This window comes from Macrosteles quadrilineatus, unplaced genomic scaffold (assembly GCF_028750875.1).
Source record: "Macrosteles quadrilineatus isolate MER2022 unplaced genomic scaffold, UCM_ALF_1.0 Scaffold_2__2_contigs__length_208266976, whole genome shotgun sequence".
Classification (NCBI taxonomy): Eukaryota; Metazoa; Arthropoda; class Insecta; order Hemiptera; family Cicadellidae; genus Macrosteles; species Macrosteles quadrilineatus.
In genome coordinates, this window is record NW_026542595.1 from 14,886,436 (window position 1) to 14,912,891 (window position 26,456).

The 26,456-nt window shown below is 35.1% G+C and overlaps 1 protein-coding gene across 3 annotated transcripts in view; it reads left to right on the forward strand.

Annotated features, from left to right (window-relative positions):
• Positions 1–9,062: 9,062 nt before the first annotated feature.
• Positions 9,063–26,456, forward strand: part of LOC128985713 (kelch-like protein 38) — a 64,602-nt gene continuing 47,208 nt past the window's right edge. For 2 of the 3 annotated variants that reach the window (XM_054405515.1, XM_054405517.1), the window contains exon 1: positions 9,160–9,497. In XM_054405515.1, the coding sequence (XP_054261490.1) occupies positions 9,345–9,497 (153 nt within the window). In that variant the 5' untranslated portion in view covers positions 9,160–9,344. The other variant, XM_054405516.1, reaches the window with a different exon arrangement.

Below are 26,456 nucleotides of genomic sequence, written 5' to 3' on the forward strand. Positions count from 1 at the left end.
CTTTGTGGTAGTACATGATTTCTAATGCATATAAGATACTAAATAAATCAATCCCGTTGGTCACAATTAGTTGTGCCGGTCAGCCGGTCGCTTGCTAGCAGCTATACCCGTGCCTTGCAACGGGGTCAGTATGCAAAAGATACACATAGGTTCTTTGAAAATGCCAAATGGTTTCACTGCTACCATTTAATTTAGAAACAAAACTTAACTGTATTACTTAACTTGATAATAGTACGTTTTTGTTAACTCATACTGTTAATACTTATTTAGGCTCGGCCTACCTACGATACAAAACCAATGATGGATTTTAAGGTATAATAAAAGAATGTGTTTAATTGTTTGCACTGTAAACGAAAAACTATCACAATAGTTCAAACCAAAAAATTGAAAAAGAGGAAAATATAAACAAATATGGAAAATTATGGGTAATTTTCTAACATATTTTTGTGAAATTATAATCAGGCAAATGGAAATTCGCTCGGTCTATAGATTTGCTGCGGCAGGGGGATTATATATTACTGGTTTGCACAAAAATAATTCAAAGAAATAAACCTCATAAAACTCACGATAAGGGCCTAGGTTGATACGGCAATGATTATAGAATATTAATTAGTTCCTATACCGGTATCTATAAATGATTTTTTTACAACAAATTTTTCCCAGTAAAACATTGTTACAGCATTTCACAAAAATTAGAACAGACTCAGTATAATAGATCATAAACATAAACAAATGAAGTAACTGAAAGAATCATATACTTATGAAATTACATTGACATATTATGGTTTGACAGCTCCATTTAAGTCATGTTAAATAATGTTTACAATAGGGCTAGTGACATCATTATTTTAAATTTATAATCCTTACCCTCTCTGTTCTAACATTCGTGCAGTATTTAATTTCTTTGAGCCAGCTGTGTGGCATTGTGAAATCAAAATTCATTTGACAGTTTGTTAGTTCTACTTGTTTACATTTTTAAACTTTGTAGGTTTGTTCTTTGTTACCATGGATAACATCAATCAATATTTACTTTTAAATCTCTCACCTCAAATTTTTGAAATCCCACGGGGCAGAGCCCTAGGACAATATTGAAGCGGGAATAGTTCTATATGTATCCTCGGAGCTGTATTTACAGTTGTGTGCAATTTGAGCCCCGTCGGTTCAGTAGTTTTTGAGATTATCTAATACAAACACACAGACACCACCTCTTCTTTATAATAGTATCCTTATATGTATAATACGTGAAGGCAATTTCAACGAAACACTACTCCTCCGTTATTAATGGACGGATTTTTACAAACGACGTGTCAAAATAAAGTATTTTTTGTGTAGACACCCCGTTCACCAATACCTGTAATAAAAGTCCTCGGGCTTTTCCCCACAGGCCATCAATGTTGGAGTTTCTCCCATAAGATTAACATGGGTGAATCTAGATATTTAATTGGAAACTTTGTCCCCACTAATTTGAGAGAACGGCTCGGCGTAGAAACTTGGTAGAGGTGTCCAAAGAAAGGTCTTGGTCTGTAAATGAGTTATCAAAAGAATACCCCCGCCGCAGCAAACCTGCAGACTAAGCGAATTTCCATTTGCCTGATTGGATTTACACTAAAATGCCTCCTTAAAAATATCACATTCATTCCCTATTTAAATAACATTAGTTTAACGAGTACTTAGGTTTGCTGCAACAGGGAGGGTAAAAAGGTGTTTTTGTAAAATGTTAATCGCTTAGTATGAAATGAATGCATTATCCAAATTTGATTAAAATATGATCATAAACAAGCAAACTACAACAGTTTACTTATTCTCCATAAGAATAACATGGGAATTTTAAATTTACAGTTTTTTGGAATTTTCTCCGTAACCATTAGGCGCATAATAACGCTTCAATATACTAAATTATTTGTTTTTTTAAGCTCTACAAAATGGTTTGGAAAGAAATTGCTAAATTTTATGTTTTTTGGGTCAAAAATGCGAAAAACCTATTTTTACCCCATAAAACCCCCCGTAAACCCCCGTTCCCATGGTCCGATCATGCTGGATCGCGAACTCGTTCGAATAAACGTAGGTTTACACGTTTGTACCAAATTTCATCAAAATCGGATCATTTTTGCTCGAGTTATCGTGCTAACGGACACATATATCTATATAAATAAAATTAGAGTTTTGTCTGTACATTGCTTAGAATAATGAACTTTTTGGTTATTTTTACATTTCATAGGTCAGAGAAACCGAATCAAACCTTATCTCAATTTCTGTCTGTCTGTCTGTCTGTCTGTCTGTCTGTCTATCTGTCATTCTCTTGGTAACGCTAAAATACGCACTTTATTACAACTACTCCTCAATAACTATAGCACTGTCCCGCCTGAAACTTATTTTCCAAATACTATACATATATGAGATGGTTTTAGACGTATTTCATCGAATATGAGACAGTTAGATATTTAACAGTAAACCCTTGAAAATCAAGTTTTTGTCGATTTTTGACGTGGAATTTCTGGAAGCCCATGTTAACCTTATGAGAAATGAAATTATTGAATCTTAACAGCTGTTTCAATTAAACAAGTTGGTTCTGTTCTGTGATGTTCAATAGCATTAAAGTTACAAGGATTACCAACAGGGTGCAGCACTAGCACTATTATTTCTTTTACATTTATGACAACAGCTAATTTGCAACCTGGAGGCGAGTGAGCGTAGCGAACGAGCTAACCTGAAGGCAAGTGAGCGTAGCGAACGAGCTAACCTGAAGGAAAGTGAGCGCAGCGAACGAGCTCCAACATACAGGTGAGTGAGCGTAGCGAACGAACTTCAACCAGGACGTGATTGAGCCATGCAAACGAGATCAGATAGTAAAAATAAAAGTAAGCCTACCGTTATAGGATCGACCGGCAGACACAGAGGTAATTTAACCTTTTATTGATTGTCATACCGATCCGGAACAACAAAAAACAACATAAAATGAAGCTATGTATAATAGTTTGGCCAGCATATCTTAAAATATGCAAACCAACTGCTGTTCGTTATATAAGAAGGTTTCAACTGAATATTATAAGATCCCCGTGCGTAGAACGGGTACACAGCTAGTATATATATAAATATATAAATATATAAATATATAAATATATAAATATATAAATATATAAATATATATATATATATATGAATTTGAACGGATGGTGTTTTTGGCCTCTAGGGACCTCGAAACGAAAAAAAAATTGGTCCCGCGTCCAGGTCTTACCATGAGTACTACGGTAATAGCTTATTCCCTATATGGGAAATTCGCTAAAAACTAAGCAAAATCCCTTAGGACTCTGCCCCAGAAGCCTTTAAAGATCCCTCCACAGAGTTGTTTTCATTTTGGCCATGTGAATAATACTTTTTAATGAAACAGCTTGTTCATTTTTAAATTGTATTTCAAACAACACACATTTATTGGGAGTTACTGAATTCTACCAAATAACTATTTGCAATGTTATTTTCTGATTAAACAAAAATTGATTTTCTCCTTTATCATGTCATGTTTTGCAACGTTCCATTACGAAATCAGTGGAAAATCATTTTATCACGGCAATTCTTAAATTATTTCTTATTGAACTATCTTATATCTATTGTACGGGTATGTGTCTGCTTTTTCACCATTTCTGCCTACATTACATTTTATCATATTATTCTATACATATCAAATATTTATGTGGAAATATCTGCTCTTATCGCGTCTAAATAAAATCCAAACATAGAAACCTTGCCTAAAATGGTACCCATCTTGAAAAATATTTGCACCAGCCTTTGTTACGGACTTTGGCACACTGGTTTGGTAACATTATTGAAAATAACACGACGTTTTGGCTGTAAAATATGGCAAAAAGAGAAAATACTATTTAAGCAACTACTATCATGACAGAAAGGCCATATTCCTTTTAAACTAGATCACATAATCCTTTATAAGATACGTTGATTAACAATATGTAAACGTCTGATGTATACGTAACAGCCAATTTACAGTATTTTTGCTTTTTGGAAATGTCTTATTGCTATGTCATTTGCATTTTGTTGTCAATGAAGCCGCATGACCATATGAGCTAGGAGGCCCCTAACAGTTCAAGAATAAAAGCCAACTTCACTTCAAGTATTCCACTACACCTAACATTCCGTAGAGAGATTATATTGACAACTTTATGGATAAGGCTGAGACAACTAACTGACATCCCCCATGTCAAGGAATTCCAGCAGTAACCCACAATCAATTTCTCAAAAATATGCTAGAGGGGTTCATTCATTAGCACAGAAGTACGATATGAACTGACGCGACGTGACGAAGGAAAAATCAAACTTACACTGTAACGGATATACCCCTTTGAAGTTAGAATATGTCTTCCCAAACATTATTTTCTTTTGAAATAAAACCATGTTACAAATCACGGAAGTGTTTAACTACAAAAGATCCACCAATACGATTTTAATACTGTTTAAAAGTTCAACACCGATGACGTACGGTATAGGGAATATGTTATTCATTGAATGAACAACCAAATTTGGCAACTAACGCAATTAATATCATTATTGTTGTTACACTTATTACTCTTTAAACAATGCTAAATGCTCAAAATATGTATATTTCACCCAACTCATTGCAGTTAGATGAATTAAGGTAAGCCTTGAAGAAAGTAGTAGATTTCTAATAACCCAATTACAGTAACATGTAGGCCTATTCACCTCTGGTACTCCCAGTGGACGTCCAAATTTTAAATGTTAACATTTTAGAAGGGTTAGACAAATCATGAAACTCTAAAATGCTGTGGAATCCAACCAAAAATAAGGTAGAAAATAGAATTTATGACAAACATTCGGTGATTGGCTCACACATCTACATGTTTTCTTAGTTAAAAAATGGCGACAGCTGGTCCATATAGATGGGATGTTTACTTCAGTACCCAATAGTGAATACGGTGTACATTACATGTTTTGGTCGAGTTTTCGACCACCGGACGACCACTAGTATTATTTAATTTATAGATCACTTGACTTGATTAAAGTAAAGCCATAGATAAAACATACTCCCCTAGTAGATTTCTCATCCCGTATGGAACAGCTGAAGCCGGTGCATAACCAAACAGTAAAGCACAAATCCTTAAATTAACCCTAAAATAATAAAAAAAATCCGTCGACACTAACGCACGCAGTGTCGCCGAACATGAACTAGACACGAAAGACGAGCTTCAAAATTTACAATGGGATAATAAGTCTACTAGTGGTTGGTTAGTCAATGGTTTCACCTAGAACAAAATGAGCCTTACGCGCAAAACTGGGGTTTTGAGTGTTCGTATTTTTTTTATTCCCAATGGACATAGGCACGTTTCAAGTAATTAAAAGCCTTCTCAAGCTTGTAGAGAATACATCAAAATAGTTTCATCGTGATCTGTTTGTTCGTTTTCCTGTCGAAGAGAGCGTAAAATAACATCTTGTGCGTCACAGACAGACAGGCAGAAATTGAGTTTCTGCTTTCCTATCGTATGACTCGTTCCATACGATGAAACTAACCGAAACATTTATCATTCTGAGCCATGTACAGACAAAACTCTAATTTTAGCGAATTTCCCATATATTCCATATAGCAATTACAGTAGGTCTCATGGTAAGACTAGATCCAGGACCGATTTACTTTTTCGTTTTGATAGGGTGTTTTACGGGGTGAAAATTGATTTTTCCTATGTTTGACCCTAAAAACACAAAGTTTTATAATTTCCCTCCAAGCCATTTTGTAGAGCTTACAATTTTTTATGAATATTTTAGTAAAAATCCACCTCGGTAAATGGAAATTCTGGAAAGTCTGCAGGTTTGTTGCGGCGGGGGTATTATTTACATAGATTTTTGGTTCTTATGTATCTTCACAGCATTCTTCTTCACAGCAGTATCTTCACAGCATTAGTCATCAACATCAATTTCTGTGTATTCGAAATATACTGAACTAATAAGTAAACAATTGAAACATAATTCAAAGATTTGAATATAGTCGAGTAAATCCGTAAGACAACTCTAAGAAAATTGCTTAATTAAAGATTGGTTATTTTGACTAAGAATTGTGTGCATTTACTAGTGAAACGGTGAAAAGAAATCGGAGTCTCTGAAGTCCAAAATTAAAGATGGCGTAAACGATTTTTGTCAAATACTTGTATACTGTTCATTCATTTTTTTTATTTATGAGTATTTTTTGCTTGAAACAATCATTGTTGGGGAGAGTGTATTTATAATTAATCTGTTGGGTATCTTTATATTTATGCTATTAGGAGATAGTTACGTTTCTAAATTTCAAATATTGTCAAACATCTAGAGTTGTTTACGATCGCATAAACCACTCATTCGTTCTGCTAGGGCAATTAGTCGGCTCTTAACAAAGCAGTTGAGACCGTCCTTCTGCATAAAGAACAAATACGGTCACAAAAACTCCTTTTCTATCTAGGCTAGGAGGACTGTGGGTTAAGAGTGGTCTGTGGTCTATGTGATCAGTTGCCTACTGACTGTCGTGTCAGCCGAGTAGCATTGTTTTCTTTCAGCATCTCACGTATTTCATTACTGTCGGGACCACGTTTGCAGTTGGTGGCAGCCAATCACAAGACAAGGCTAGTGCGACGTTGCCACATCGCCCGTTGACAACACTAATTAAAATATACTAAGCAATATTTTCAAATCAGCTGGCATATTAGATTTGGCAACACTGCACGGTTCTCATTGGTTAATTCAAAATCATATGGTACATAGGCTCCTCCCTCAACTGCAAACTTACGTGGTCCCGACAATAGTCTTAAATTATGACTCTTAATCCACATTTTTTAGTAGTTTCGTTATAGAAATTAATTTATTACAGTTTCACTATACAGTCCACTGATATAATTTGTTTATATCTTATCTACATCAATAAAATCATAGTTTAGTTGAAAGTGTTAGTTTGTTTTATTACCAAAACATTGGCGCATCACGTGCCGCAACAATTATTGAAACATTTTTAGAACATATTATAAACAACATATTATAAACATAACACAACATATTATAAAGAACATAAGCTAAAGATCAACATATATATTTTATTTACTTAAATATGTCATATTTATGATGGAAACCTTATCTTAACCTACATTAATTTTGTATTTAAAATAACGGCATTATAGCACAGTTCCGATTGCTTATACAATTATTAACGTGGAACACATGGGTTATGGTTTAAACGCTTGAATCAATGCAAATGTGAATGTCAATATAACTTTTTTAACGATATTTTTCGTATATATTTCGTGGTTTCGCTGATATACTCACCATCATGTCCTCTTATGCAGTAATTAATTTAGTAGCCAAAATGGTGGAATCCGAAACTGTTAAGGATTTATTTCTAGGTTATAGCTAGCTAGAACTGTACCGCTCTGTTTTAGAATAAGTTCATGACCAATCCTGAGGGTTTTTAATTAACATGTAAATTCAGGTCTCCAAAAATGTCTAAAATTACATAGGTATCTGTGTTTTTTACTGCCCTTCATTACGAACAACGTGTATCTAATTACACCAATGACCAATACCTATCTTTACACAAACGTTCTCTTCCTTCACTTAAAATTGTTGGTAAAAATAATTATGAAGCTCAATGGTGAAGGTCAATAACACCCTGATGACTCCGCTCAATTTTGTAAATGCCTCTGCAAACGCCACCTAGTTAATATACATTATATAGATGTGTCATAATTAAAAGAATCCGGAACCGCAGTAAAGCAGTATATAAAATACAGGCTGAGAATCATGAAACAGTCTTATTCCCATCCGTGGTTCAGAGGACTAAAAGTGAAGTTTAAATTTTGATTTTAAAATAGACACCTAAGTAATCATTATCAAGTAAATTGTTATGGAACTTGCTCAGGTTCATTGTTCATAAGCATGTGCAATATTTGATGTAATACTAAAATTTAAAGGCTTTACTTTCAATTTTTTAAATTTTATTGTTAAATTTAAAAGTGATTACTAGAACCAATTTTTAATTTATAAAAGTATAGATTCCGTTGCACATTGCAACGTGCTTGCAATTATACAGGTCTTATAATAATAATGTTTCATTTTTGATATCCGAATGGAATTAATAATAAATAAAAGTTTTTCCTCCCATTGGTAGCTACGGGCCAGTTCTGGTTACGATAATTATAAATCCCTGTGTTGTGAGGGAAACGCCACCGAGTGTCCTTACTCGATAATGGGGGCGAAAGGTGCCGAATTACCCACCCGGCCTTGGCGCGGGGATTTCTAAAGCGTCCATCCGCGCGAACCACCATTTTGAGGGTGTCGTGTCAAACACGTCCGGGCTAAACACGGAGCCGTATTTTAGCTTTTGGCTAGCTTGTGGGTAAATGTGTAAAAGAGGACTGGTACAACACACTCAAATAGTTCCTTCTCTTGAGTTTCGAATCAAACTACCCCGCCCGTGTTTTGTTTTCCTACTTGGTGTTTAATATTAAGGTCAAAAGATTCTTATAGTTGTCAAATCATTATTTTAAAAGGTTAGGTATACCCACGACGCGTTATTTATGTAAATATAAGTTAATTGGGATAAAAGGCAGACTAACATTCCGGCGTTAGTGTTAAATTAAATATTAATAGTTCATAATTTTTGTTTATTTTAAAATTAAGTCCTTCTAACTAAGTATGTTTTAATCGATAATCGATAGCAAGTGATGGTCGATATGACTACAAACGATATTGAACCGATATCTTGTCAACACTGTGGGGGTGATAAAATGGTCACCGGTCAGGTGCTTCGTCTTCTTCTTCTTTGTATAGTTAGTTGTGAGTATGAAAAAATGTTATACCCACTGAACTATAGGCTGCACTTTACTTGACGTCCTACACTCATTCGAATGAAAATATCGATCGATATATCGATTAATCGATTGCTTCGTTCGATATATCGTTTGGTTAGTTAGGTAAGGTTAACCTAACCTAACTAACCAAACGATATATCGAATGAAAAAATCGAATGAAAATATCGAATCGAAAAAAACAATCGAATGAGTGTAGGACGTCAAGTAAAGTGCAGCCGAACTGATTCTAACCGGAGGTAGCAGGAGAATGTCAAAGATCAAAGATGCGTGTCGCCAGCCGCCATGTTTAGGCAACAGCTGGTGAGTGGTGACAGCTAAAAGCTATCTCGCTATCTCTTCTCTACTGTCTACCATGTTTTTGAGGTTAAAGGTTGCACTCTTTAACTCTGTAAAATTGTTGGCAATTAATTGATCCTGATTAAAATGCTGAACGTGGTTTACAAAACTTAAGTACTTATTGTTATCTTTGGTTGCTGTGATTGTTTCTTGATAATGGAAGATAATATTCCTACCGAGGTGACTTTGAAAGTTAAGGACACAGAGTTTTCATGCAGTAGAGAGTTATTAGCTCTACACAGTCCATATTTTCATGCAATGTTTAATAATGACTTCAAAGAGAAACACCAGGAATTCATAAGCTTACAGGTATTTATCACTGTTTAGATTTCCTTGGTACATTTTCTTAGCTGGGATCCACTAATATCGACTATCGTTTCGATTAGTAACCTTCATTCATTAGATTTTTTCATTATCCGCAAGTTTGGTTAGTTAAGTTAGGTTAGGTTAATGACAATTTCATTTTATAACTGATATAGGTACCGGTAGGCTATATAAAATATTGATTATTAATCAATATTTTCAATCGATAGTTTTAATCGATATTAGCGTAGGCCTAATTTATTAATTCCAGTTAACACGTTCGCTGCGAGTGGGTCAGTACTGACCCATGGCGATCGTATCGCTCACGCAGCCGGGTCAGTACTAACCCACACTGCAGTGCATCAATCTGTTGCTCAGTGCGAGCCTAGCGTCAGTCGAAGGTGAACCTATACCACGTTAGCGTGTAGTGTGTGACTTGCTTTATTCACCGTTGAGATGGTTCCCGCGTCTCGCTCCGGCCGAGGCGGCTGGGTCGGTACTGACCCACGTTACTGTGAACGCCCCTTGCTTTGCTACCTTTGTGTGCTTTATGACGTCATATTTAATTTCAATTAACTTTTAAACTATTTTATTTCAATAAATTTAACATTTCAAATCTTTTATATCTCTCATTTTTGTTTAACCCTCCGAGCGTCACTCGTCGAAAAATCGACTCACGACACACTTTGTGTAGTGTCACGTGTCAATTTTTCGACGCACGAACATAGTTTACGGCGAAGGCTCTATGACTGACTGAATCGGATTGAACTGGATCGAGTTAGGGGGTTCGTTAGATTCTAAGCTTTCTCCAGAGGTCTGTCTCTAAGCGCTTTATGTTCTCCGAGCCGATCGTAATTGTAGCAGACAGCTGACGTGCGTATTTGTAAACAGCTAGGTTACCCTCGGACCGATGACTGATGTGTTTTATTACGTTTATCATTGTTTTAGTGTTAAAAATCAAAAGTAGTGATATACGTGGTGCATTATAAGAAGGTTTAAGTGATTTTGAAGGGCTGTTTGATGATCCTGAAGAAGTAGGTAGTGATATTGATGTAAATTATCAGCCAGATTCCTAGCTATGGTTTGTAACATTCGCAATTTTATTGCTACTTTCAAATAATACAGAGGTTGGCCCCCTCATGTATCCCAAGAATTTATTCAGCTGTAGTGCTAGCCTACAGTCTGCTTGAAACCCAATACAGTGCAGTAGTGTTCACCTTTTGCCTACTGAAATTGAAGGAACCACAAAATCCCAATACAAGCCCAGCTTAGCAAGTTCAAGTGAAAGCGACCATCAGCTGTTTGGATGACTCATCAGTGCCTGCATCATCCTGTTAGCTGATATCAGGTGGACTGGGGTTTAGGTTTGTCTTGTTCTGGCAGTCTTGGAAGCTTTAGCAATTTATTCACCCTTCAGGTTTCTGGATTAATTAAGGTAAGAGTTCGAATCATTTTCATTGCAAACAAATTTAAATAAATGAAATATTAAAAACCTCAACCAATCAAAATAGATTATTGCTAAAAATGTGTAATATGTTGTTAGGTTAATATTTTCTAGTTCATTTAGTTAAATTAAAGGAAATGGAAGTTTTCAAGCCTAGTAGTCACATGTTTTCAGAGCTTAACTAAATTTTATTTATTTATCATTGTACATTTTAAAGTTGCTGTATATATAAAATAATTTGTTGTAATTCAAGTGTACTAATTTTCATCAAAATAATCATGGTAAATATTAGTGTGACAATATTACTTTTGATGATTGCAAAGCTAAAAGTTGTTTTAACCTGCAAAAGTTCAGGAAATTTCAGGATAACTAGATTTAGGAAAAATGTAGATTCCCATGTGTTTGTAATTATTAAATATTTTTGTGTTCTATAGTGTCAAGCTGTTCAGAGTAAATTAATGTCTGGTAAAGTAGTATTTCTCAAATTTGTAAAGACAGCCAAATGTTAAAATTTGTCCTTCATTAAAATACTCCAATTTCAAGTAGACTATTAATTGTTTATTGCTAAGAATTACTATTTTAATCATTGTCTACTAACTCAAAATATTATCTGTTGCCTTTATTGTCTTAATGTTCACTGTGTTGTTCTAATTGTTCATTATTATTGCTGTAACTAAAACAAATACTTTTCTCTCTATAATTAATGTTCAAAAATTAGGCCTGTCCTTTTTGTATTTAGTGATTGCATATCTGAAAACATATTTTAACTTGAAACAAATATTTAAAGTATAAAATTCTGAATCAAAGATTGTTAAATAAATATATTTGTGTTAACATAAGTTTAAGAATATGTTACATTCTTTTGGAATATCCTAGGGTTTTACCGCTACCGCTATCGCTGGATTCTGGACCTGGACCTGGACTTCCTGGTGTCTCGTCCTACCTAGCCTACTATCGCTGTATCGACTATCGTCTCAACCTGCCGAGGATCTACATTGTTGAAGGACCTCGTGTGTGCCTTAGCCTATGGACTATCGTGGGTCGACACATTCGTACCAAAAGTAAGAATTTTCCAATTTGTACGATATTTATCTTACTATGAGACCAACATAACTGCTGCAAACCTACATCATTGAGGATCTCGGACACTTAGTTCTTGGTTGAATGCTTAATTTTGCAGTGACTTTGCACTAGTACTAGTGAATTTTGATAGCATCAATAACACAGACAGTGAGTGTGAGATCTACCTACACCTGGACAGGACTCCACCTGATTTTGCCAGAATATCTAGCTGTAATTTTGTTTAGCTTAAGTATTGTTATATTTGTTGGGTATTATATTGTTTTATATGTCATAGTGTATGTAAATGTTCTTATGTGATTTTGATTCTTAGCTGGTGGCCACCGAATTTATTGAATTATATTATTATACTTGTTCTTGATTTATCAGTTGAATATTGCAATCAAAATAATTAATCGTTAGTTTGTATTAATAATTTTTACATTTATATCTGAAAGTGAATCAATCCTTAAACTTGAATAATTCTCGGGTCAGATAACAAATATTATCTTGTGGAATAACTACTGTTGTTGGACAGTCCCTTTGTTATCTTGCTATATCAACTGAAATACTTATCTCTGATAATACATTCCTGGTTTATTCATTCAGTGTTATTTATTTAGTTACCTATGATCTAGACAGTTGGTTCATTTACATTCTTAGAAAATATAATTCAACTTTTTATCAATTTTCACAAATCAATACAGAGTTTATTAAGATTAGAAATTTGACTATACTGCAATAGTTATTAGATGGTGTTAGATTTATGCAAATTTTTGTCTTCTATTTTGAATGGTCGAGGTTCAATTTAAATTATCAAATATTCCCTGAATATCAGCTACGGGTTCAACAACTCAAGAGTGGAGTTTGACCCTCGCTTCGACTCCAGGACTTCTCCTTTAGCGAGGTGGCGCCCTCAAACTTTGACCAAGAGGAATAGTAGGCCTAGATTGACTATTAAAAATTGCAGGACCACTCCCATCACTGAGTTAGCGGGTAAAAATCGTCGCAATGGCGCCGGCCAACGTGGGGCAAAGAAATTTGGCATAACAATACATAGGAAAAAAAAAAAAAAATAAAAACAAAATAATAAAAAAAAAATAAATAAATAAAGAAAAATATATACCTATACATTGTTTATAGAGGTGTTGCTGGCAAATTGTTTGGATTGATTCACATCCAAATATTTGTGGATCTTGTTTGTATTATTTGGTCTTTGAAAAAAATATATATATATTTAGCACTTATACAACTTGTGTGTTTTGGACATTATGCTACTTTAATGATTTTATGCTGATTTTGTTACCATTGTCTACTGAAGAGTTATTAATTGTTGTATGTCTTTTGCTGGTTTACTTGGTTATTTGATTTAAAGGAAAAAAATGAATTCTCATCGGTTACGCAAAACTGAAATTCAGTATGAGTTAAAGATAAGGGGACTACGTACTGATGGAACGGCTAATGAATTAAGGAAGCAATTAACACATTGTTTCTCAAATAATATTAAAGTGGATGAGGCTGTTGTACTAAAGCTGGATCCTGAAACAGAACTTGAAGAATGTGAGGAAAAATATTCTGATCTCTACTCATTAGTTGATGAGTATGATGGAAATGGGAAAGATAGCGAAGGTCAACGACTTATTGCCCGACTGGGACATCTTACTCAACGCATTGATAGAATTCCCTTAAATGAGACTAATAAGGAGGAATTTGAGGATAAACTTGTAGAATTATTGGCAAAAAGTAAGAAATTACTTGACTTAGTCACGAGTAAAGAAGATAAATCAAATGTTGATCCATCTAGTGAAGAGGAAGATAGTGAGAAGGAAGAAAGTGTCTCCATGGTAACAACGAAGAAAGAGGATACTGCAATGAATGTTGAGGAAGGTGGACATCGTACTGCTGTCAAGGCTATTGGTGTTGCTGGGGCTTCTACAGCACTGAACTTAGAGAATTCAACTAAACCCGTTAGACCTACTGTACATACTTCTGTGCCTGGTAATGACAATCCTCAAACTTCACACCAGACAACAAAGCCTTCATATTCATCATCTCAGAACAAAACAAAATCCGTTCCAGTCTACAAGTGGGGACTTCGCTTCAATAATGAACAAGAACAGAGTGTAGCAGCATTCCTTCAGCGAGTAGAGGAACTTAGAAGAGCTAGAGGAGTTAGCCATCAGGAACTTTTCGACTCAGCTGTCGATCTTTTTGCTGGACCCGCACTGGTTTGGTATAGGTCAACAATAGGAAGGATTAATTCTTGGGAATCGCTTTGTGCAGAGATGAGGATTGTTTTCCAATCAACAGACCATGATGTAAGACTGCAACAGGAAATATTCAACCGAACTCAAGGGGAGAATGAATCAATTGATTTGTTCATTGCTTGTATGGAGGGACTGTATGCAAGACTAGCAACCAGTGTTCCAGAACAAAACCGTCTTGAACAAATTTTACACAATCTCCATCCTCAACTGCAAGACCGACTTGCCTTGTTTGAAGTGAACAGTATAGAGCAGCTTCGCTTACTTGGGCGAAAGGCGGAGATGGGCCGCCGTAGGGCGAATACATCTCGTCCTATCACCTCTAACAAGACCAGCATAGAACCGGATTTAACATACCGTGACTCAAACTTTGCAAAGCGATCTACAAATGTAAAATTAGCCAGTCTACAATCAAGACCTTTCCGTCAGAACACAATTAAGTGTTGGAACTGTATTAAAGAAGGGCATCGGTTTACCTCATGCCAAGAGCCAAGGACTAAATTCTGTTATGGATGTGGAGCTAGGGATGTAACAAAGTCTACCTGTAGCCACTGCAATCCTTCAAAAAACGTGTAGATTTGGGGGTCATCTTGGATCAGGCTGACTCCCAAGTAAAGAATATAATGGAATCTTCTGAAGAAACTTTAAGGGAAAATATTAAATTAGATTACTTGTTGGAAACTGTGGATAATGATTGCCGACCTCATCTGGACGTGAGAGTTTTTGGAAGAAAAATTAGGGCTCTATTGGACTCAGGTGCATCTCGAACTATTATTGGAAACAAAGGCCTTTGGATTCTTGAGGACTTTCCTACTAAATTGTTGAAAACATCACAGCATTTCATTGAAACTGCAGACTCCAGCCAACACCATGTTCAAGGATTTGTCAATATACAGATCAGTCTTGAGGGTAGGACTACGAACATAACTGTCATGGTGGTACCTACTATAAACCAATCTTTAATTCTGGGTATAGACTTCTGGAACCAGATGCAGATTGTCACAAATATGTCAAACAAGACATGGGAATTTTCTCCAACCATCAAGTTAAGCTGTTTGCAAGAATCTCAAGGAATAAGAGCAAATGAAAACTTATCTGAAGAAGAACAAAAGCAACTAAAAAAGTTGGTTGATGAATATTTTTCAAAAAACACTAATGTACTTGGACGGACTGATCAAGTTGAGCACATCATTGACACTGGTTCAGCAACACCAATTAAACAACGTTACTATCAGGTCTCTCCTGCCCGTCAAAAATTAATAATTGAAGAACTGGATCGTATGCTAGAAATGAATGTGGTTGAACCATCTCGAAGTCCTTGGTCTTCACCCATACTATTGTTAGATAAACCTGATGGAACTCATCGTTTCGTAGTCGACTTCAGAAAACTAAACCAAGTTACCAAGAAAGATGCCTATCCCTTGCCCAAAGTAACAATGATTCTTGACCGTCTTAGAGATGCCCGTTATTTATCATCACTTGACATTAAACATGCCTATTGGCAAATACCTCTCCATAATAGTAGCAAAGAAAAGACAGCATTCACAATTCCTGGTCGTGGGCTGTTTCATTTTAACACCATGCCGTTTGGACTCAGTAACGCTCCTGCAACCTGGCAGAGATTCATAGATAATGTTCTTGGAGCAGACCTTGAGCCTTTTGTTTTTGTATATCTAGACGATATAGTGATCTTGACCCCCACCTTTGAAGAACATCTGAAAATTCTGAAAGAGGTATTTACCCGAATTTATCAAGCCAAACTTACCCTTAATAAGGATAAATGCAAATTCTGCCGACCCGAGTTGCGCTATTTAGGATATGTCGTAGACAAACATGGTCTTAGAGTAGATCCAGAAAAGATTGAAGCCATAGTGAAGATACCTGCTCCACGGACTGTAAAAGAAGTGAGAATGTTTTGTGGTACTGCCTCATGGTACAGGCGATTCATAGAAAACTTCGCTACTCGTATGTATCCTATAACTAACCTATTGAAGAGAAACCGAAAATTCTTCTGGACCCCTGACGCACAAGAAGCTTTTGATGACATTAAGGGTTGTCTAATTAAGTCACCTATACTTACTTGTCCAAATTTTGAAAAGTCGTTTTCTATTTCCTGTGATGCATCAAATGTTGGAATTGGCGCTGTTTTGACTCAAGAAAGCCCTACAGGTTCTGGAGAAGTAGTAGTCGCCTATGCCAGCCGCACCCTTACTAAAGCAGAACAAAAATACTCAGCAACAGAAAAGGAATGTCTAGCAACTATTTGGGCCGTGGAAAAATTCCGTCCTTATATAGAAGGAACCCATTTTACCATCATAACTGACCACTATAGCCTACTGTGGCTCCACAACTTGAAAGATCCGCAAGGAAGATTAGCCAGATGGGCCCTTCGGCTACAACCCTATGACTACACTTTGATACATCGGAAAGGCAAAGATCATGTAGTGCCAGACCTGCTTTCTCGAGCACCCCTCATAGACAAGGTTGATATGGTCCATGAAATTGAATTGGAAAATAAGATCGATCATCAAGAAGACTCTACGGACAAATGGTACTGCAAGATGAAACGCCTAGTTACTGAGAATGGTGAAGATTATCCTACATGGCGAGTAGAAGATGGAAGATTATTCAAGTTAGTTATTGAGAACAATAAACCAGAAGATGACACCACTGGATGGAAGATAGTTGTTGCCAAGGATAAAAGAACAAAATTATTAGAAGAAATGCATAATAAAACCACAGCTGGACACCTGGGAGTTTTCAAAACCTACCATCGGATCAAGGAAAATCACTATTGGCCAAAAATGCGCCAAGACATAGCTAAATACATCAAAAGATGTGAAATATGCCAAACCACAAAGTATGATCAGAACAAGCCAGCAGGATTTCTGGGACAGAGAAGAAGCATAGATCGACCATGGGAGATGTTGAGCACTGATCTGATAGGACCATTTCCCCGCTCTACTAAAGGATTTAAGTATTTGCTTGTTGTTATTGACACATTCACCAAATTTACCTTGATGTTCCCCCTCAGAGCAGCTACAGCATTGAGTGTTGCAAGACATCTTGAAGACGATGTTTTCATGATCTTTGGGGTCCCAAAGTATGTCTTGTGTGATAATGGATCAGAATTTGTAGGCAATGCCCTGAAGAAATTGATGCAGGAATACAAGGTGAAACTGTATTTGAATGCTAGTCGCCACCCTCAAGCGAATCCGGTAGAGAGGACCAACAAAACTATCATCTCTATGATTCGTGCTTATATCAAGGACAACCATCGTCATTGGGACAAGGATCTCCCACAAATAGGATTTGCTCTGAGATCGGCTGTCCACGAGACTACTGGATTTTCTCCTGCTTACTTGACATTTGGTAGAGAGCTTAGTGCTACCTCTGAGGGATATGCTCTGCTGAATGAACAAGATCAATTGCCGGTTGTGGAAGAAAGTTGTGCCAACCATGCAACCAAACTCTCAAAACTTAAACAGTTGATTCCTGTAGTGAAGTCTAGGCTTGAAAAAGCCCACAACAAGAGCACCGAAAGGTACAACCTACGAAGACGAAACGTTTCTTTTCAAGAAGGTGATTTGGTATTGAAAAAAAATTTTGTGCAATCCAACGCTGCTGCTCACTTTACTTCAAAGTTGGCTCCACGGTTTGTCGGACCATACCGCATAGCCAAGAAGACATCTACCGTCACTTACCAACTTCAGAATCTGGAAGGCAAAGACATCGGTACCTGGCACGTTCAAGACCTGAAACCCTACATCCAATGAACATCTTTGAAAATTTGGGAAATTTCCTTCAACGAAGGGGGGTGGTGTAACATTCGCAATTTTATTGCTACTTTCAAATAATACAGAGGTTGGCCCCCTCATGTATCCCAAGAATTTATTCAGCTGTAGTGCTAGCCTACAGTCTGCTTGAAACCCAATACAGTGCAGTAGTGTTCACCTTTTGCCTACTGAAATTGAAGGAACCACAAAATCCCAATACAAGCCCAGCTTAGCAAGTTCAAGTGAAAGCGACCATCAGCTGTTTGGATGACTCATCAGTGCCTGCATCATCCTGTTAGCTGATATCAGGTGGACTGGGGTTTAGGTTTGTCTTGTTCTGGCAGTCTTGGAAGCTTTAGCAATTTATTCACCCTTCAGGTTTCTGGATTAATTAAGGTAAGAGTTCGAATCATTTTCATTGCAAACAAATTTAAATAAATGAAATATTAAAAACCTCAACCAATCAAAATAGATTATTGCTAAAAATGTGTAATATGTTGTTAGGTTAATATTTTCTAGTTCATTTAGTTAAATTAAAGGAAATGGAAGTTTTCAAGCCTAGTAGTCACATGTTTTCAGAGCTTAACTAAATTTTATTTATTTATCATTGTACATTTTAAAGTTGCTGTATATATAAAATAATTTGTTGTAATTCAAGTGTACTAATTTTCATCAAAATAATCATGGTAAATATTTGTGTGACAATATTACTTTTGATGATTGCAAAGCTAAAAGTTGTTTTAACCTGCAAAAGTTCAGGAAATTTCAGGATAACTAGATTTAGGAAAAATGTAGATTCCCATGTGTTTGTAATTATTAAATATTTTTGTGTTCTATAGTGTCAAGCTGTTCAGAGTAAATTAATGTCTGGTAAAGTAGTATTTCTCAAATTTGTAAAGACAGCCAAATGTTAAAATTTGTCCTTCATTAAAATACTCCAATTTCAAGTAGACTATTAATTGTTTATTGCTAAGAATTACTATTTTAATCATTGTCTACTAACTCAAAATATTATCTGTTGCCTTTATTGTCTTAATGTTCACTGTGTTGTTCTAATTGTTCATTATTATTGCTGTAACTAAAACAAATACTTTTCTCTCTATAATTAATGTTCAAAAATTAGGCCTGTCCTTTTTGTATTTAGTGATTGCATATCTGAAAACATATTTTAACTTGAAACAAATATTTAAAGTATAAAATTCTGAATCAAAGATTGTTAAATAAATATATTTGTGTTAACATAAGTTTAAGAATATGTTACATTCTTTTGGAATATCCTAGGGTTTTACCGCTACCGCTATCGCTGGATTCTGGACCTGGACCTGGACTTCCTGGTGTCTCGTCCTACCTAGCCTACTATCGCTGTATCGACTATCGTCTCAACCTGCCGAGGATCTACATTGTTGAAGGACCTCGTGTGTGCCTTAGCCTATGGACTATCGTGGGTCGACACATTCGTACCAAAAGTAAGAATTTTCCAATTTGTACGATATTTATCTTACTATGAGACCAACATAACTGCTGCAAACCTACATCATTGAGGATCTCGGACACTTAGTTCTTGGTTGAATGCTTAATTTTGCAGTGACTTTGCACTAGTACTAGTGAATTTTGATAGCATCAATAACACAGACAGTGAGTGTGAGATCTACCTACACCTGGACAGGACTCCACCTGATTTTGCCAGAATATCTAGCTGTAATTTTGTTTAGCTTAAGTATTGTTATATTTGTTGGGTATTATATTGTTTTATATGTCATAGTGTATGTAAATGTTCTTATGTGATTTTGATTCTTAGCTGGTGGCCACCGAATTTATTGAATTATATTATTATACTTGTTCTTGATTTATCAGTTGAATATTGCAATCAAAATAATTAATCGTTAGTTTGTATTAATAATTTTTACATTTATATCTGAAAGTGAATCAATCCTTAAACTTGAATAATTCTCGGGTCAGATAACAAATATTATCTTGTGGAATAACTACTGTTGTTGGACAGTCCCTTTGTTATCTTGCTATATCAACTGAAATACTTATCTCTGATAATACATTCCTGGTTTATTCATTCAGTGTTATTTATTTAGTTACCTATGATCTAGACAGTTGGTTCATTTACATTCTTAGAAAATATAATTCAACTTTTTATCAATTTTCACAAATCAATACAGAGTTTATTAAGATTAGAAATTTGACTATACTGCAATAGTTATTAGATGGTGTTAGATTTATGCAAATTTTTGTCTTCTATTTTGAATGGTCGAGGTTCAATTTAAATTATCAAATATTCCCTGAATATCAGCTACGGGTTCAACAACTCAAGAGTGGAGTTTGACCCTCGCTTCGACTCCAGGACTTCTCCTTTAGCGAGGTGGCGCCCTCAAACTTTGACCAAGAGGAATAGTAGGCCTAGATTGACTATTAAAAATTGCAGGACCACTCCCATCACTGAGTTAGCGGGTAAAAATCGTCGCAGGTTAGGCTATGCATTCTTAGCTAAACGCTATGTACTGAAATCTGTTTTTTGCCCATAACTTATTTATTTGCAAATCTACTTCCTTATATTATTATATATTTGTAATCCTCATAAAATTTAGAACAAAGTGGCTATTTTCAAATATTTATAGGCCTATAATTTATACAATTTCATTGAGCGCGGAACTTATTATTTATTTTTTGAAAATTTTCCAAAATATTTTTTTTACCTAAAAGTTTTTTTTGAAACAAATGTTCCTTATGTTTTATGTATAATATTAAAGCCCATGATTTTCCAAACAAAATGGTATATAGAACAGTAGAATTAACATTGTTTTAAGCTTCTCAGATCCGTTTTAATAAAACCTTGCAAATGCGCCAAAAATAGGCGGACATTAAGGCCTAAACTATGGACACTCGGAGGGTTAATATTTAAATTGCTACCTTGCTTTACTTTTCCTAAATGGAACCAAGCTCGTTTGGAACCAGCCAAAATGTCACTGTTGCATCCAGTACCAACTAAAAAATTTTTGCCACTTTTGCGACGGCCATGTTCACGTTCACGACCATTAACCTCAACTTGTTTGTTATTGTTATCCTTGTTGGCCGTGGAGCTGAAACGTTTTTTGATTGGTCGCTGGGGAGGGGAGGCAACCTGACTCTTGCGTCTTTTTGACGATGGAGTCCGTCAGACAGACCTTCAACCAGTGATTGGGCGTAACTTTTTCTTTTAGCACGTTTACCGTACATTGGACATCTTTCCAAGACTCACGATCATCAAGATTTTCGGGAGCACTAGTAATCTCACATGGAGCCTTACTTTTGGTTTCACTATTTACAATTTCCTCTTTATTTACATCGTTACATGGTAGGGTTATGCAATCGGTAAGTAGGTCGACTTGTCCAGTACTTTGATTTCCAAGATCGATACTATCGATCGATATAGAGTCAACCGTATCACAAGTTATTTTATTTTTGTCTACGTCACTTGCACTTCCACCTAAGGTTGCAGTTGATTCACGCACAACATTGATAACTTTAATAACTTGTCCAGTACTTTGATTTCCAAGATCGATACTATCGATCGATATAGAGTCAACCGTATCACAAGTTATTTTATTTTTGTCTACGTCACTTGCACTTCCACCTAAGGTTGCAGTTGATTCATGCACAGCTTTGTTAATATTTACATTTTCTGTTACAGTTAACCCTAATTTGGCTGGAGGCGTGAGGTTATGAAATGAACTATTTAACACTTTACTTTTCCCATCCATATTTGTTAGTTCTGAGATTAGTAGGCATGTTTTACGTACATGCATGTTATAGCAATCGTCAACAATGTTCCAAGAATTTCTCATGTCTGCAAGCTTACCCTCACATGGCTTGCAGAACCACAGAACCTTATCTTCAACCTTCTGAATGTCACTATATGATGACTTGTCAATATTCACACACCTCGCGTGGAACCATTTGTCACAGAAACTATCGCACTGTAGGGGTCGCTGGAATGGTCGCCCCCGGAAACATCACCCCCCAGGCTAAACGTGACGTCACGAAACCAGACAACCAGCTGGTATAAAATCTATGTCCGCGACCGGAATCGTACCCCCCAAGGGCTTGACAAGTAATTTATCAAAGTATTGTTGATATGAACTAATTATGTTATTAATTTTAATTCAAACTAGTAGAAACGGAAAGGTCTCCCCCGGCAAGACATCCCCTATGTACACCCCTGAATCGTCCCCCCCTGAAACGCTACCCCTAGTAGGGCTGGGCTGCTCGGCAGCCTACCTGCTGCCCGTCCTCCCCAGCCCATTGTTCTGAGGGTCGGCCGCTAGTTCATTACTGTCGCTTGGACAACCACTTTTCCACAGAAAAAATAATAGACGTTGTGGTGGAATATAAATCGGTAGATTTAGATGTGTATAAACTTCTAAGACAACTAAATAATAAGAGCATAGTTTGACTTTAAAAAATGATTATTTTAGGCCTATACTCAATTCATAAAATAGCTACCAGCGATAATGCATATACATTTTCTGTTGCATTAAATAGTAGTTATACTTATCAACATCAGTAAACTCACCTTACACCCTATGGTAATTGTTAAGCAACATATTTGTTTAAAATATAATAATTTCTAAATGTATTAAAAATAAATCACATTGCTTTAGGTTTGGCCACGATTTTATTAATAATTCAAAAATTAGAAACAGATTATTATATAAGAGTAAACATATTAATATCTTTTAGAGGATTAATCCCTTAAATTTAACGAAATAATTAATCGTAAGTAATTACAAATATGTACCTAAATTATACTATTCTAAAGGTTGTGCCAAAAAGTATCTTAATCCAGAAACAGCCTAGGCTAGATTCATATCACTGGAATGGAGTCAAAATATAATGAAAGTATAATAAAAATATCAGAATCACTTCAACTAACATTTGAGTTTTTCGAAGATTTGTCTTTAATTAAAGATATTATCTCCTGTTATAATTACGATACATGAAATGTTATATACTAGATATACTTAGTGAGTTACTGGTTTTAATTTAAGCCATTGACTATTAAAATCGGTTGAGTTGAATATGAGTTGTGAACCCCCAAACAACAACAAAATAGATTTTTTTATAATTTATCTTTAGTTAATGATTGTGTCTTGACTCTTGAGTTATTTTTACGTGATAGTGTATGTTTTGGTATGAGAATACTCAGTGAATTAATGCGGTTTTTTGAGCTATTATTTTATTGAAATCTGACGTTTTTGGGGCGAGTTATAGGCTTAAACATGGAATAAAAGTTTTTTTTTCTTATTTTTCTTGACATATTTCTCAGCTGCTATGTATACTATGTTTTTTGTTCTGGTCTAAAAACACTATGTCAACTTAGAACTTTCATTTGAGTGAATTTTCATTTAAATATGTAGAGTCTAAGGTGAGTTGTAGACCTCTAACTAGCATTAGGGTTTTTTTAATTTTAAGGTCTGTCTTTGATTAAAGATCTATAACTCAAGCTCTAAATGAGCTGTGTTATTCATTTTGGTGAAGAAAGACTCAGTAAACTATGGATAAACTCAGATATGAACCTAATCTGGTTTATTCCAATCAAGTTGTTTTTTTGTTGCGTTTGATATACACCAGTGAACAGAATTGAAAAGATGTAGTTGCGTGAGCTCAGGCTACCTTGCACAGTATTTTGCCATTTTGAGGATATAATATTTGTTTAAATGGAAAAAGAAAAACTCAAGACGACAGCGAAGACTACGACAATGTAGACTAATGAGTTAATACCCCCGCTGCAGCAAACCTGCCGAGTACATTTTCCATTTGCCTGGATAGATTTTCAATTAATCTATTAAATTAACATTTATGTTTAACGAGTACCTAGGTTTGCTGCTACAGGTAAACTAATCAAGTGTGTTTTTATTAAAATGTTAATAGCCTAGTATAAAATAAATAAATCTGCCAAGTTTGATCAAAATATATCTAAAAACAAGCCAACTACAACATTTTATAATATTCTCCATAAGAATAAAATGGGAATTTTAAATGAACTACTTTTTTTTATTTTCTCCGTGACCAATAACTGTACAAAAACACTTTGGTAAAAAGGTCTAGAGAAATTTTGTATTTTAAGGGTAACAAATTATAATACCGGTACTCAATTTTTACCTCATCAAACCAAACCCCGTTCCCAGGGTCCGATCATGGTGGTTCGCGGAATCATTCAATTTTATCCCACCTTATACCTTTAAACAAAATTTTATCAAAATCGGACAATAATTACTCGAGTTATCGTCTTCACAGACACCATGGCCTCTGGGGACATCAAAATATAAAAGTAAATCGGTCCCGGGCCTAGTTCTTACCATGAGACCTACGGTAAAGAATGGCTACTTTTCTATAGAGAAATTTGCTAATAGTCACTAAGGTTACTGAAACGTTATTAACAAGTTTTTCCATGTAGGCCTAGGCCTATTATGTAAGTTAAAATTTTACACGAATATAATATTTATGTTACAATACAAAATAATAAGAGTCAACTAGGCCTATGTTGAAATCAATTTTTTACATATTGTCTTTTTCAATTTAACGCAAATACTAACAAGCATAGTCACAAGTGCAACGGGAATTCTGCTAACTTAAAAATTGAGTATTATTATTACATGCCATAATAATGATGTAAAGAATGTGTCTTGCTAGTAACTTAAAGAAGCTCAGGTTTAAATTGGCAAAACTTATATTTTGTTTGCTTAGAGGTAACACTTAAACAAGGTCGTATACCAATTTTTTTTTAATTGGGCAGAAAATGTAATTTTTAAGATAAAAACCACGTTTTCCGCCGCCATTTTGAAAAATCGGGACTGATATGGCTAATATCTGGTAAATTTATGAGTAACATTATGACGAGGTTTCATTCTAAATTTCATGATTTTTCGAACTAAAACGCATAGTTTATAGCTTGATTAAGCCCTACCATGTTTTAAAATCGAATTATTTTTTAATATAGACTATTGTTATCTCAAATTCTGGAAGTTTTCCCAAGGTACTTTGTAAGTACCCGCTATTTTCTGCATCTAAATACTACCAAAATTAAATATCGAAAATAAAAAAGGTTAATAGAACAAAACAAGGTTCAAGGAAAATTCTCTGTTTGGCTGCCGGACTATTCCCAATTTAAAAATCAACAGAATACAAAAATATATTTTTATTGATTGATGATCTATACCTCAAACTTTTTCAAATCCAAATATGTATCAATATGTTCCTTGAAAGCCAGTACGTTACCGACTGTTTTCATATGAAAACATAAAACATAACATAATAATCACTAAAGATATAGGGCTGTGATGAGATTTTTTCGTAACTAAAATGACTCTTTTTTTAGGGGGGTCCATAACTAGCTTATTAAACATCCTAAGATTTGAACGTAAATGGAAGCCGTTGGTTTATCGAGCATTTTGATACCAAAAACTGTAGAAAAGAACTACAGAATATTCTTAGAAAGAATTATATAAATCATTCTCATTTATTAGATACCCCTCTTTATAATAGAAAAAAATAATAAAAATTATTTCTCACGCTTTGTTGTGACCTTATCCTTGATCCAACAAAGATCCCTATTGGATGCACAATTTCAATATCTACAACTTTTGTAACATGTGTCATGGCCTTTTTTAAGAGACTTTAGCTCAAAGTTGAAAAAAGTTGGGATAGAACATATTTTTTATCTAAATTATTAACTTTAAAAAGAAATAATTGCCTCAAAACACAAAATATATAATTAAAATATGATATTTTCCTGTATGGAATTTCACTGTGAGTATTTTAAAAGCGTTCGCACTGGTGTAGATAGCATGGTATTTTCATAACATAGTTTTAAGTAAAAGCTTACACTGTAAATTACGTTTTATGCCATTTTCCAAGATGGCGGCTATTGCCCAAGGGTACCAAAAAAGTACCCGGTGGTTTTATGGTCTACACACCCTAAATAACTCAAATCAACAATAAAATAAACTTAATAGAACAAAACCAGGTTAGGGGCAAAATCCTCATTTGGCTGCCGGACTTATCAAAATTTATTTTAATGTATTATTATTTTTCAAAAGCTAATTTTTTAGTGTTTTCTACAAATGTTTCCCACTCATAGCCGCATTAGGATGTCCATAACAAGTATTATAAATAATAAAAAGAATTATTTCCACTTTTTTTACTTGGTAATGTTCTATAAATTTCCTATGTTTCCATAGTTTGCAAATCGGCTCTTTCAATAATATAATTTGCACAGGGTTAATTTTAATTTTTTTGTATATTAAATTGACCAGGCTTTCTCGCTTTTTTTTCCATTGTAATATTTACGAAAACCCAAATCCAAATAGTAAACACTAGCAGAGTACCCGTCCTTCGTACGGGGTTGGTATATAAGTATAAAATGCTTATTGCA